Below are 15,775 nucleotides of genomic sequence, written 5' to 3'. Positions count from 1 at the left end.
CTGGGCTTATTGCGACGGACTGTTTTCCTTCTAAATCCCCCGGCTTGTGTCTTGTCACAGCGTGTATTGACGGATATCTCTTTCCTGCTGGTTTGAAGTCAAAACCCAGTGTGTCCTTGGCTGTCAAGAAAGGTTTGTTCCGACGATCTGCATTGATCACGTTGGGAGAAATTTTCAATAACCTTCACAAGTTTGGACCGAGTTTCAGACACAACTGTTCCCGCGACGCTGAACTATTGCTAACCAGTGGGGGCTTCCACCTGGGATGGGCCACATCAAGTCAATCTTCTGAAGGCTATCTTGTTGACAAAGAAAAAAAGAAAATGTGTCTGCGATTTCTTACAGAAATTCATTTTATTTTTTCTCTGTGTCCTTGCTGTGTCCCCAACATTCGTATGGTTTCTTTGTGTCTCAAACAGAGCGATGGATGAAAGAAGTGTGTTTCTATGGAAACAGTTCTGCACAAACACACGATTCACTGTCAAAATGTCAAAGTACATGCAAGGGCAGTAACCACAGCATTAATTTAACGTGGCAGCACACGACAAAATAAAGGAAACAAACCTAAAGAGAGTGTACTAAAAACATGCCACGTTTACGGTTTTGTGTGATCAGCTTTAGAAGATCTAAGAAGACGCTGAATAAGTGGAAGAAGAGGTAGAGGATGACAAAGAAGAAGAGAAAAAAGATATAAAAATGTAGAAGTCAAGGACTTAAGAGAAGTCGAGGACGTAGTAGAAGTTGAAGACGTCAAAGTATAAGTTGAAGACGTCAAAGAAGAAGTAGAAAAAGTAGAAGAATACTGAATATAGAAAGTACAGTAGTATAATTTTGAAAGCAAAGCAAAAAAACACTCAATAGAATTGATTAATTTTGTGGTGGNGTCTTCAATACCGTGGAAATGGCGGACACTCCGCAATATGTAAATATGACGGCGCTTCTGAGGGTCGAAATAATCTGACGCACTGATTAAAATGTAGTAATGGTTGTTGTAGCTCCCAGGCAGTTCAGTTCACCTCATTTTTCACTTGGCTGATGCACTGATGGAGCGTTGTTAAGTGTTTAAGACAACAACAACAGCCTCCCTGTTTTGTGTACATCGACTGCAGTAGTGTGATCAAACGTAGCAGGGTTTGTTCATTTTTAAATTGGAGCTCAGAAGCTCATCATAACAATTAAAAGTTTTAAATTGAATTAAAATTAATTAAAAAGCAAAACAAAATCAAACCCGTCGAGCTGGGAATTTTCTAGTTATTGACAATTATGTGTGGGAGTATTCCCGATCCTGGATTCAAACACGAAACACATTTTCAATGATTGGCTTCTGGATTATTTTCCACATTTTTATTACTTGACTAATGCATCAAAACATTTTGTCATCGTAATTTAGTGTAATTTTGTGTTTGACTGGCCTGCCTGCAGTCCAGATTTGATTTCAAATTCCCCTTCGAAAAGAGCAACCTCGGACTGTTAGGTAGTTGAAGTTTTCCAAAGAAAAAAAATTAAACTTTAAAACTTTCTGTTGTTGAAATATTTGATCTTTAATAAGTTCAGAGAGAAGGTGGGTGGAGGTGGGGGGGCGGGGCATCCATCAATGGTTTTTGAATGCAGGCTCATAGTTTGTTGTCTGGAAAGAGGAAGCCACTCATTAAAAGTGTGATTTGCAACCCGGTCACATACTGAGAGCAGACAACGGGCATGACAAACAGTCACCCAGCCACGAATCCTCGCAGAATGCGCAAATGGCGAGCTAATTAACAAACTCACACACCTCGAACTGAGCAGCAGACAAGGTCAAAGGTCGTTGGACGTCAGTAGCCGACGACACCTGATGCCAAATATATATGAAACAACAGCCCTAGATACATATACATACATATACTCTAGGTGTATAACCTAATGAAGATTCCATGGACAGCTTTACGAACTGTTGATAAGTGTAACCCCATTACTTTCTAACACCATTCTATCACCTTAATGACGTGAAAAAAGTGTGGATTTTCTTACAGTTGCAGTTACAGTTACTGTGGAGAACAGGGAAATTCTGGATAAAAACCTACCTTCATAGAGATGCTCAAAAATGCATCACACAGATTCCGCAGGAAGTTAATGGAAAACGGTAAAGTGGTTGGACTCTGCCAACTTCCACACGATGGACCCAAAGATGAGTCAACCTGACTGATCATTACAACGTTCAAAGCTTGACGTCGTCCTGTCACTGATCACAAGGTTTTGATGCCAACAACAGGAACACTTCACAGTGAGAAGCCTAAGTATTTCTCCCCCCTGAGATTTATTTAATGAATGAAGAAATATCCATGACGTCATCAGCAAATAGTGTCACTGACTCAACTTTCATTACTTGTGTCTTAGTTTTTAAAAAAAACCTGCCCCTGAACAATACAAGACTCCTGAGATTGAAACGCTTGTTTACAGTTTCAGCTCTCAGCCGATCGAGCCAATGTCACACTTTGATAAACACGTTCCTCAGCCCAGGCCTTGTCACCGGGTGCACCCTGTGTTTCTGTCGGCTCCTGCATTTGTCTGCCGTCACGTCATGTGAAAAGGTCAGGCTGGTTTCTCCACCTCTGAAAAGTGTGGATGGAGAAAAAAAATAACACCTACAAAAAGGGTTCCGAACACGTCAAAGACCTTAAGTGCAGCAACTAAAGCTTCTTTTATACCGCCTTTTCGAGGCAGCACCGTTGGGCCTTTATTCCGCCTCAGTGTTCAGTGTAAAAAGTATCGATACAAAACGGAGAAGGGAGTGCTGTAGGAAGCAGAGGTGAATCAACAGCTGTGTCAGAGGAAAAGGGGGCAGCAGGGGCAGGGTGGATGTTGTGTTCAATGTCATGTCTCTGAGTCCAGAGACAAAAACAAATCAGACAGGTTACTGTGTTTGGTTCTATGGGAAATATTAAAGAAATACATTTGTATTTGTGTTTTGTATTTTAGTCTGGGAATTGATCACAAACACAACCTGTTCAGTAGAAACTACATAGCATTTCAGTTTTGCTAAATGCCACTCTGTGCGGCTTGCAAGCTCGCTGGCGCCCCCTCGTCCCAGGCAATAAAAGGAAATAGTTAAAATGAACAAGCAACAAGAACGAGAAAATTGAAAAAAAAAATCTATGCAAAACTGAAGCAAAGAGACTGGACTTTTGTTTACACTATATATTCAAATGGATTCACTAAAGAACTATGTTGTTTGGTTTTTTTCTATTTCTACCATTGCTGATGTGCAAAACTCTATGACAGAGTGGGCTAACAGAAGCAGCAGAGAGCAAACATGGGAGTTGCGAGGGGGAGAAAATAAGATAATGAGATCAAGAAGGAAATTACAAGGAGTCAGTGGGATATGCACACGGTGTTAGGAAAGTGAGAGGAAAGAGGAATGATGCTGGAGGAGGCGGCAGAGGAAATGGAGACAGAGAGGGAAAACAACACAACAACAATCAAGATGTGTGAGAAACGGCAACAAGGAGAGGAGGGCCGGAGGGGGGGGGGCACCGTGGAGGGGGCCTTCATATTGATACAATCAGTTAGGAAATAATAACACGAGTGAGTGAATAAGAAAACCTCATCTCATGTAATGAGTATTCTAATCAAGAGATTACATTATCTCACATATCACAGAGGCAGAGGAGAGTGAGGGTGAGAAAGAAAGAGCGGAGGAGAGAGAGAGAGGGAGAGAGTCACTGGCAACTGGGTATTGGCAGCAGATGCATGCTGGGGAATGGCTTAAAGCCTGCTGTAACTACGCTGGACCAACCGCATTATTATAGTACAAGCCAATGCGCAGTTACACCGTTGATAAGATTCAAATTCAAGTAGAGTGAGCATAAAAATATAAACCAGGTTTTTCTATCTAAATCCCTGAGATCAAGATACTTATATTACTTAACTTTTTTTTAAAAATCACACAGAAACCGCACTGTAGTGGGAAGGGGAGATTATCAAAAAATACACACACATATATATACATATATACACACATACATATATACACATATATAAATTTTAATACATGCATGTATACTTATATAGTACATATATGTGTGCGATATATCTATTTGCATGTGTAAGCGCGTTTCCTCGTCTAGTTTTTAATCACTTTGGCCATGATGAGGTTAACTACATGCCCTAGAATACTGAGTTGTTCATTAATCTAGTCGAGGATATGGAAGAGCAGACAGGCATGAATTAAGGCAGAGGCCTGTCATCATCTTTAACAACATCAGCCTCTCAGTCAGCTTAAAGAGTTCTTATACACACGAGGCATGGCTTCAGAAAATTGCATATATTTTAAAATTACACATCTGCCCGAGAAGAAGCACTGGGGAGAATGTTGTCTTCTCTGGTATAACACTGCAGACACACATACACACAAACGCACACACGGCTCTGACAGCAGTGACTGCCACTGATTTTCCTCGGAGAGTCGCCATCGGTCAGTTCAACAGCTGCTCAATTCCTTCGCCAATCATACGGGAGCAGGGAGCAGGAACCGGGCATAAATACACACCAATTAAAGGAAGCAAAATTAATCCCAGCAAGCAGGCCTCGCCTGTCTTCTCCTCCTGCTGCTCTCTGCTGACAGACTGAACACCAGCCGTCAATTTCTATCTGGACTAAATTACTGTGAGAGCCTGCAACTTGGATCAATTATGGTTTTTTTTTTTGTTTGTTTGTTTTTTTCAACCAGGAACTTTAGAATTCAAGGATGAACAAATCTCTGTAGTACTGAATTAAAATGGAAAAGTCCTGAGGATATGACCGTCAGGGTTGACAAAACAAACTGTTTTTCATGAACTGTGTCTTCTGATCAGGTAAATTCCTGGGTATTGATATAGTGCAGTGGTTCTCAAACTTTTTCTCCTCTGTACCACCTCAGAACCTGTTTTCTGAGTACCACCATGATGACCAACATTAGAATACAGCAGCAGAGGTCTTCGCTGTTAGCTTCCACCACAGGAGAGATGTTTAGAGATGTTTATAAAGATGTTTATGTTGTAAATGTTGTGCATGGTATATTTCAGGTTTATTCAATTGAAAATGTATATATGAATATATGAATTTTCCACGCGTACCAGTAGAGAGCGCGTACCACAGTTTGAGAACCACTGATATAGTGTATTGTTAACTCTCTCTCATACAGTGGTAGGTGTTTGACAAAGCCCACTTTAATCACTCCTTATTTGTTAATAATAGGGGTTTATACAGTTGAAATGAAAACCCAGGAGTTAAAGTTGCACTGACCACAGACAGAACCAATACAATAAACCATCAGGGTCTGTTTTGTAAAAAAAAAAACTGACCTGCAGCACTGCCTGGATTTTGGCAGAGACGTCTGCCTGCTCGTAGAGCTTGATGTCTTCTTCCTGGGCTCCGCCCCGACACTGCACTGCGATCTGCTGCAGGTGGGACAGCACTACACTGTGCGCCTGAGCCACTGCCTTGAACTTGTCAAACAGGAGCTCCAACAGTTCCAGCAGCAGTCTGCAGAGGGAGTCAGAGAGTGGAGAAATATGTGTGAGAGAGAAAACCCAAAGGACAGAGAGCAGTAGAGGAAAAGACAGTAGGGAGAGAGGGAGGGAGAGGGAGCGGGAGGGAGAGAGAGAGAGAGAGAGAGGAGGAGAAAAGTTAGAGAAAATGACTCATGATATTATGTAATGTTGTTTTTTACTAATGGAAAGACACAATTTAGACACAAGGACTTTGGTGGGATTTTATTTTTATATGGAAAAATAGCAATGACTTCAGAAAATGCTGCTACATTTTAAAGTCATCCATCAAGGTAACTTCTTATTTAAATGGGACCGCATTTTAGGTTGTCTGTGAAAAGATTCAGCTTCACTAGCTACAGTACCTTAGCTGGTGTTAGCCTAGCTGGATGGGCTTTAAGTCAACACTTTGTTCAGTTATAAACACTGACTTTTTGGTGATGTTTTTCACAGGTTCCTGGATATGGTTTGGTGATTGAGTTGTTACAAGAAAAAAAAGAGACCATGACTCAGTTCTGGACACTCCGTTCAATGACCGTCTCTGTTTTTGACACCAAGGATGTGTTCTCTGTGTTCCTTCCCTTTTTTAAAAAGACAAAATGTCAGTGGCTAAATAGTTGTTTTATTTTTAGCTGACCAAAATTATTATACTTCCGTAAAAGTAAATTTTATAAATTATATTATATAAAGGTCATTGTTCTAGTGTCTTAAAACTTAACCGTTCCTGAAATATTTTCCCCCTTTGTAAAACCTCTGTCCTTAGCTTCATATAAAAGACTACAGTATCTGAAGGTTGTGATTTTTTTTGTGGTCAATTTTGCAACACTCAAAATATCTTTTAACAACACGGCCTCTGCTGTTAGGTCAATATTGTATTGGTATATTTAAGTCAAGGTAAGGCAAGGTAAAACTTTCATTTTCCATTGGGCCAATTTAATGCAAATGACTAATGATGTCTCACTGTGAGGACATGACTGTGCAGTTCAGATCCTGCCGGCTTTCAAGCAGATCGCAGACAAATTGAACCTTATATATGATATATAAGGTTCAATTTGTCTGCGATCCCAAGCCAAAAGTATTGTCCCTGGTTACATCACCATGACAAACAATAAAAAATGAATATACAAAAGATGAGCTCTGTTAGTGTTCATCCCATTAGAGCTTCCTTCTTTCAAATCGACTTTTCAGCAAACCTGCGTAACCATTTTACCTGTCTTTACAACCTAATATCACGGCTGAACGAAGTACATGCATCAGCTGCACAAAAAAAAAAAAATCTCAAGAGTTTCTGAACCTGAACAAGCAGCGACCTTCATTAGTCCTAAATGGCTCGGCCCGAAGAAAAGAGCGCAGCCGATCTGGACTGACGTTCCGCCTTATCTGGAGTGCGACACGCTGGATTGAAAACCCCGCTGTTGCATTATCTGCCCTAATGCTTTCATACATATTTTGGTGGTGGCGTTGTTTTCTCTACAAGGACGGAGCTTTCAAAGTAAAAAGGTAACATAGGTAACATTTGTTGAGGCTGAGTGTGTGCAGTGCCATGGCAGTAAGAGCCCACTTTATTCTAGTGGAGAAATTAGGGTTAATATAAATGGGCTTTCAGGAGGTTCATCCTGGTTGTGCAGCCGTGGTCAGCGAAACTCAACTGTTATCCTGGTAAATTTGTTTATAAAGTTGAGAAAACTTGACCTCTGTCAAGTAATGAGGTACTTTTTGCAATAAGCAAAAGGTAGCCACGATAACTGCAACAAGCTGCTTTTCATGTCATAGCTTATTTTACTCAGCACTGCAACTGATGTCAGTATCTTCTCTATGGGATTTGAATATACTTATACTAAGTTTTGAAGGGGTTTTACAAACTTTTTGTTTTGCTTTTGTTGTACTTTCTTGTTATATAAACTGTTAAAACAATACAATAGAATAGAAGCTGCAATATCCTCAAAGAAAAGCTGCGACTGCCGAAAACAACCTACCTTATATTACACACACACACACAAAACTCCAGAGTCTAATCCTCATTAATGCAAACACAAGGAGGCACGTTTCGAGATATGGGAGGGAGAAAAAGTTTTGCTTGGAAGGTTTGAGCAGAGTGTGAAAGCCAAGATGAATGGATGTTTCACCGGGGGGGCACTTTGGTTGGATGTCTGTCACTACACTGGCAGATGCAGCAAATAAATGTTATTAATGGAGTTTAAAGCAGGAACAAATCACTATGAGCAATAACGTGGTGAACGGAAGACGTGACATCACGAGACGTGGACAGGAGCGGTGAGTGAGCGGACGGTTCCTGCCTCCTCTACTCATGACTAAACATGAAGGACGCATCGTGAACAACAGCCTTCAGAAATGAACCAACAATATACGGACGGATTAGACAGAGGAGATAGAGATGGACACGCATAATTTACCGCTCTGACCTTGTCGGGTTTCGTCAAGTTAAATGGTTAAAATTAAACCAACCACATCCACAGTCTCTCAAACACACCCACCACCTATGGCTAGACAGACACATGTAAAAGTAAAGCAACCAAGTCCTTCTCATTATCTCTCAGCGGAGGCTGACCTAATCCATACTGTCTGTTCTCTCAGACCTGACTTCTCATTTCCTCTCCAAGATCGAAGCAGACGCACACGTGTCTGATGAACAGGAGGGAGAGGAGACAGGAGGCGGCTTACATTTGGACATACAGTACACTCTTCTCCTGTTTAAAAGACTGGCAGAACAACAGCAGTTCTGAGATGATGATGAGTTTGGTTGACAGAGATAATGCCGTTATTATAAACGGTGTTTATACAGTGTAAAAAGTGGTGTGTTTTTCTGCAGGCATGACGCCCTTGTCTTGTATTTTCTTTTGTGTTTTTCTAGCTAGTGGCAAACATTTTCTTTTCAGGAAACGTATCTTGAAGGCAATAATAAAACATCAAATTAAAAAATAAAAACAAAACTGAGTGCATCAAAGTCAGTGGCTCTGTGATGAGAAGATGACTGCAGGTTCTACTCCTATTTCTAATAGGATTCTATTTTTCATCACAACCACTATTTTTTAAAGTTATTGTGCAGATGGAGCATCTACAATGGTTGAATCAAAAGTAAAGTATACTGATTGTACACTGAAAGATTCCTCGTCTACTCGCCTAGTGGACTGAATGATGTGCAATGTTGCTGATATACACCGACAGATGTACAGCTTGGATACGCAATTACACAAGTCTGACCCCCAACCATTTCCACTGAGCATTTTATTGAACAGGGAGACGAGTGATTGCTCTCTGATCAATTAGGTTTTCCTTTTCTTTTTTTTTTTCTTTTTAAATTGGATTTAAAAGACTGTGCTTGCTATTTTAATGCACTCTGGCCATTCAATTGCATTGTCAGTTCTCTTTTCAGGTCGATTTAGACTATTCCAATACTCTAAGAACAACAACACGAGAAAAACAAAAAAAGGTTTCTGTATTTGAAATAGTAAGTGAAAATGGATAATATTCAGCAGGTCAGATTTGATGCAAATTCAAATGTAAATACCCACAGATGAGTGATGCATTCTAATAACTTTGACACCACTGTGTAGGGTCTCTTTACGAAGGATCTGGTGAATGGAGGTGGAAATGAAAATGTACTTTAAGTGTGTGAGATCACGCTGTACGTATGTGAATGGGAACATAAACCTCCGGAGCACTGTATGTTCTGTAAAGTGCTTAAACAGTAGCTGCTAGACTGCAGTCACATAAAATGTGGTTTGTAATAATGCAGGGCCATTGTTACCTACAAGAGGTACATTGGATGGAGTTTCCATAGCAACAAGCCCAGACTTTAAATTGAAGTGAACATAGGCGCAAATAGGTGTGTATGCACTCGAATACAAACACATGCACATCTGAGTGTTGACCTAAATGCAATTTAGCATGGCCTGACACACATACTGAGCTCAGAGCAGCCACACGCACGCACATACTCCTACACACACACACACACACACACACCGGCAAACTTAAAACAATCTGTAGGGAGTGGAGCTGGGAATGAGCTACACAGTGGCCTATTACGTTGGGGTCAGATGAGATTCAGCAGGCAACGGGAGCAGAGACGGAGGAGACAAGGCCAGGGAGAACATCCCTGACAGAAAACAAGACGTTCCCCTTAAATGGTTCAGGATCAGTGGCGTGAGACCTGTGCTTCCCGAGTCTGGCCACTGTATGTGCATGTCTGCAGCGGCTGACGTGACTGCTTTTACAACGCAGCACAGGCCTTGGAGGCAGGTGTGGAATTGTTTTGGGTAAGTATCGGTGTGTTTAAAGCAGCAGGGTATCCTTTTCTCGTGGTTTTGGACGGTTCCTCTCTGACCTAGCCTTGACTCTTTTCGTTATGAATATATTTAAAAGATGCTTTCGGACTTGTCATTCAGACAGTCACTCATCATTCTGACAGTTTAATTCAGTAATTCTCTTGGTAACACCCTGGTAATAATTCACTGAGTAATACTGTTTCCTTTAGGCTCCTCTTGCACAGGCGCAGAGGCATTGATCATTCTTGAAATTAATGTCTGTTGTACTATACTTTTGAACAAAACATATGGCACTTTAACTCCTTGCCATGGTTCCATATTTGTTAAAGTTACTAATGTTATTGACCAACACACACCTTTAAAATCCTTAAATGTTTCGGCAGTTAGCACAATTTTGAATAATCTTTAATAGTTTTATTAGCCCAGAGATGCTAACTTTTAAATGACTTAAGATCACATCTATTCAGGTAGGCTTCTGAGCTTTCCTGTGTGGAGCAGACCTACTGCTTTTTGACTGGGTGATTGCTCAAACACTGAGCCCGATGCCACAGAGGCATCAACAATGAGTAACAAAATCTATGGTGGAAAACTGCACAGTTCACATTATGTTACAATTATAAGCCTTAAAATACACACTGTTAGACACTGTGGTCTCATAGTCTCACAGCTTGACAGTGCACATTTGATTCCTAGCTAACCTCAAAATAAAGCTAAAGTTGAGTTATGCTACAGGTACTAACTTAGGGATCACAGAATTACTTCTTTTTAAATTTTCATGGAATTCTTAAGCTTGGTTTAAATCATCAAATTTAATTTTTTTTTTACCAGGAAGTACAAATGGTAATTCAAACCACACATTAAAGGAACCAAGGCAGGAAAAGGCAGTTTAATCAGTAATGTGCAGCAAACACATAGATCCTAACTGACGGTTGAAAGAGTAACCACCTTCATATAACCACTGGCAGGAACTGACGGGACTAATACAAGAGAAGAAGAATAGGCTTGCGAGTAAGCCGCTTTAATAAAGCTCTTTTGCATAGATATAATACTGCTGGGATTACAAATGACAGCTTTAATAAGTGGTAACAACAGTGGCTGTGTACTGCTGTTTACCCTGATCATTTTTTTTGGAAACATTGCTTGTGCTTCTTATTATCTTCTGTCAGGCAAATGTTATCATTTGAAAATAGATGGCTTTCATCTGTCCACTGAATTGCATACAGTATCCTCTTTAGACCATCCATTTGCCGTATCCCCGTTCCCATCCTCATTTTCTATTCATTTACTATTCTGTTTTCACCATTCATTTTACTGATCTATAGTAGTTCAGTCTTGAGGGGATTGTTCCTAACTCGCAGGAAGCCATGATATTTTAATGTACTGCTTTCCCTGGTCCGTACTATCAGAATATTTTACCTTGACTGGCTCTCCTGGGCCAAATTCTCTCCTCTCTGATAAGCGTGGTCTGCTATCTGAGTGGTGGACCTCTTAACGATCTGCTTCAGCTCAGGTTCCAGTCGCTCCATTATGGCTTTGATGGTCTCTGGGATTTTCTTTAGTTTGGCTAGAGCCTGAAAAAAAAAAAAAAACGAGACAGAAGACAAACATCAGACACACCGAAATGAAAGAAAAGTAGAAAAGGTGGCTGTTAAATGAGGGTCGTGTTTTCAAGGATGCTGCGCTCGGTGAAGTACAGAATGTACCTTGATGAGGATCCCCATGAACTCTGCACTGTTCTCCTCTGGATCCACCTCTGGCAGATCAGTTTGGTTCGCATCTCGCACGTCGTCACGTGCTAGAGACAGAGAAAAACAATTGCATGTACAACTGTATATATAACATAAAAATAATATTAAAAGCTAATATATAAAAGCAAAAGACTGAGACTAAAATAATGTTTTTCAAAATTAGCACAGGTGATTTGTGGTCTTTAGTTAGTTACATCCACAAAGCATATCTGGCTTAGCATCATCGGACAGTTGTCTGCTGTTTGTTTGTTTTTTATAAAAGCACTCTTTCACATTAGCATTAGTCCTTATGTTAGCTCCAGAGCACACAAAGACTACAAACCCTTTGACAATGCATGACTAAACAAAACATCTTTCTACTTTAGATATTCTCACCTACAGTCCCACCACTCTCCCAACTCACACATTCACACCCCCGCCTCATGTCTTCGCCATATGACCTAGCCACATTAGCAGCTAAATTGAGAGTGGCAGCGTGGAGTGAGGCGCTAATTTCCATTAGATGGAGCATCCAGATTCCCCATCAAAGAGCGTAAAAAGAGTTAATGTTTATGGCAAGTTAATGGACTTTGGGTGTACTTCGTCTTTACCCCATTCTGACTATAGTTTGTGCAATAATTATGACAATTACCAGCTACAAATGAGGTGCTTTAATGCTATTAGACAAAATGGCAAGCTAAGCGAGAGATGGAACCGGGCTGCTGTGTCGTGACCGCGTTTGTTAGCACAACGGAGGATTGGCACTTACAGTCTGGCAGCGGCTAATTGCCGCAGTTCTGCAGAATGCGGTTTAGCTTTTACTTTTGAAATTGGACGGTGGGCGATTTGAAGGGGTATTAATTACCCATCATTGTTGTTGTTTTTTTACAGCCGTGTGTGTGTGGTTGTGTGTGTGAGTCTCAGATCACAGCAGATGTGGAGCTGTTGTACTGAAATGGGTAAATAACATAAGTGAAATGGTGAAGCTGAAGAGATGGAGAAGCCACAGTGAAAACAACTTAACAGAACAGACATTTTACAGCATTTGATTGGTGGGTACATTACACCCTGAAGAAAAATAAACTTTTGTTTCCAGCAGCTAGTCCTACATATAAATTGTAACTGTATTACTATCGCACTCATAGTGTTGCAGTATCCATCTATCATCTCAACAGCTTATACTTTAAAAGAAGAAAGCCTCAGGTTGCTGCCGGAACAGCTGGTCAATTCATCACACAGCCAAAAGACAAAGACAAATCGTGGCCGTTTGCACCTACAGGTGGATTCAAATTTCCATCTAACCAGAACCGATCAGATGAACTTTAAATACCAAGAGAATAAGACATGCAGACAAAAGGTTCTACTATTAAAATCCAACCTGACTGGCATTAATTACCAAGGAAATGATCCAGGTATAAGTTAATCAGCTGTGTCTGTAGGTGTGGCTGACTGTACTGTAGGTACAGTATGGTGCAGGGCTGCCTGGGTTCTACTGAGCTAAACACGACATATTGAGTTGCTAATTCAGAATGCCAAGATTGGGTGGTGAAAAGAAAGTACGGGCTTAATATAAACACTCCAGGAACACTGAGGGAACACCAAGTTATTGCAGGATTAACTTTTTTCATTATCTTCTTGTTTGCGTTCCTCTGCGCTCTGCCTGGAAGGAATGCAGCGCAGCGCTGAGGAAGAACTGAGAGAACTCTTACATTCCCACAGTTATGGGCTGCATTAGCAGCCCCCGTGAGAAGCCCCGGTTACCAGTTTGAGTGTAATGAGTGCTTTTCCCTCCTGCTGGGATGACACAGATGCTGGCTGACTAATGGCACAGACAGAGGGAGGGCCGTGTGTGGGGGTGGGGGGTGGGGGGGGCAGGATGATTATAATTTTAGCGAAGGAAATGTATACCATGATCACAGACGTGGATGTTGTCGCATATTCCGCCAGGCACGAAAAGGGGATGACTGATGGTGTTCAAAGTCATGTGTGTGTTTGTGTTGAAGTGTAATGAAGCGGCAGTGTGTGTTTAGCCTGTAGAGTGTCTATCGTACCTATGTGTGTGTGTGTGAGAGAGAGAGGGAGAGAGGGCTGTACACCTATAATGACATGCAAATGGATGTAAGACAGAGTGATGCTAATGACATTCATTATAACTCAGATTATCAGCAGAGTGAAAATAAAAAATGCGAACTGAAATTCACACACTTTCTTTTCCGCCGAGGCCACAAAAACATCTCTGTTGTCATTTTTAACCTTGGATTTTTGTTCTGATGCTGAAGTTATTTTCAACTGACAAAAGGTAGTCAGCCCACCAACCAAGTATTTGGTGAGTATTTAAGTGTTATTTGGTGTATATACATATATACGTGTATATACATATATATATATATGACCATTAGTGTCTTATATATTCTTAACTAATATATAACTAATATGGTATAAAAACCCGTACCACTGCCGGAACCTGGTGTGCTGAACTGTGATGAATCCAACAGCTTGCGTGGTGTCGACAGGCTGCTGACGTCCAACGCGGGCATCGGTGATGTGTCTTTAGCAGCAGAGCTGTGCGGGGAATAAAATAAAGGGATTATGAGTGTAAAATAAATCAACCTATAACACATTGTTCCCCCCATCTCCCATGAACTACCACAATGAGACGGTGTGAAGAGAAAAGTAGCTCCATAACGCTGGTATAACAGCTTCTCACACACAAGGCCGTTTAGTATGCGCTAGCAGAATCGTACCCGCTAACCTGCCCTTCCCTAACAGAAACAATCGACTGTGATCAAAAAATATCCTTGCATGTCTGGGTGGTATTGTTGCTGCTTTCCAATGAGCCATTTATCAAGCCGTAAGCCAGAGGTGGAGGCAATCCGGCTCTGTGAGTTTGGACTGTAGAAGGACAGTGTGTCTGCTAAGTGAGCGAGGCGTATGGAGACTGGTTTGTTGTTAAAGGCGACCCGATGCAGGGAGGCCAGGCCCTGTCAGTGCCTGACCCTCGGTAATAAATCATACCTCACCAACCCCACCGCCAACGTAATTACAGGAGCACACTTATATACACAGCCAGCAAACAGCGCTTAAGCCGAACGCCTCACACAGACCACAATGAGTTTACAGCCACTGTGGAACATTAGACCCAACAAGTTACACGGTTGCTTCATAAAATCTAGAAACTGGCCCTCAGGTCACGGAGGCAAGGCTTGAATTATTCTCTGGGTGACCGCAAAAACTAATTCATCATTTGAAGCAGCACCAGTGAAACTGCCTGCTACATGAGTTTAGATTTTTATTTTCTACCAACAACTTAAAGCCTATATTGAAATTGTAAATAAAAAAATAAAAGCGTTCGCTTTGTTTGGTTTTCACACCAATTCCAACTGCAAAGCAAATGTTTCCAAATTCCAAATAGTGAATTAACAGCGAAGCATCACAAATTACAGATTACAACACCACAAAAGAGGAATTACTGTTCTTTGTGTTTTTACAATAACTGGTTTGCCACGTTTCGTTTGTTTTGTTTTTTTGTTCTTTCTCGGAACATCAGCGACATAAATACAAACATGAAGGAGACAGCAACAAGTTCAACACAGTCTAATTGTTCTTGTCAGTCCCTGGCTTGGTTTCCATGCCGTAAATAACAAGCAGGTGGCACACAGTTGTCCCAGCAGTGCCATCACGTATAATGAAGGCACATCCACTCCGTCTTTGAAGAATGCATTTCTCTGAACTAGCAAATAGGCAGACAAACAAACTGACTCCAAGATGTATTTTTAAAAGTCTTCATCTTTCTTTCCTTTTTTGTTTTGCAACATCACATCACTCTACAGAAAGAAAAAGACTGCAGACTGTAAATGAATAGCTACAGTTTGCCCAAAGTTACTAAATTATTTATGAAGAAAATAAGCGCGGAAAATATGACTAATGGTACATGCTACAGAAAGCTTAAGTTAATCTTTAAAGTCATTTCTGTGTCGGATTTTCATCTAAATCGCCAATTGTTTAAATAAACATTTAATAAACAGTATTTAATGGTAATCAAGCAGCACCATTAATTTAGGTTCAACTCATTGCTGTTTTCAAATCATTTTGTAAGTAGGAGAAGTGTTTCCAAAACCTTGTCTGCAGATCCCCTTTCTGTAGAGAGGACTTTTGTCACCCCGCACCTGGACACATTAATAGCTACTACTTCAAAACTACTGTGAATTGAAACACCGTCACATCCAACAACACAGAGGTTCACCAAATTAAAAAT

The 15,775-nt window shown here is 40.8% G+C and overlaps 1 protein-coding gene across 1 annotated transcript in view; it reads right to left on the bottom strand.

Moving 5' to 3' along the window:
* exoc4 (exocyst complex component 4) overlaps positions 1–15,775 on the bottom strand; it is a 104,992-nt gene that overhangs the window by 85,794 nt on the left and 3,423 nt on the right. The window contains 4 exon segments of the mRNA XM_025057137.1: positions 5,319–5,499; positions 11,210–11,364; positions 11,497–11,588; positions 13,973–14,082. Coding sequence (XP_024912905.1) covers positions 5,319–5,499; positions 11,210–11,364; positions 11,497–11,588; positions 13,973–14,082 — 538 coding nt within the window.

The sequence above is a fragment of the Cynoglossus semilaevis genome, chromosome 8 (genome assembly GCF_000523025.1).
Source record: "Cynoglossus semilaevis isolate Cse_v1.0 chromosome 8, Cse_v1.0, whole genome shotgun sequence".
Classification (NCBI taxonomy): domain Eukaryota; kingdom Metazoa; phylum Chordata; class Actinopteri; order Pleuronectiformes; family Cynoglossidae; genus Cynoglossus; species Cynoglossus semilaevis.
Note: the sequence above shows the minus strand (reverse complement) of the source record. Positions and strands in the feature narration are given on the sequence as shown.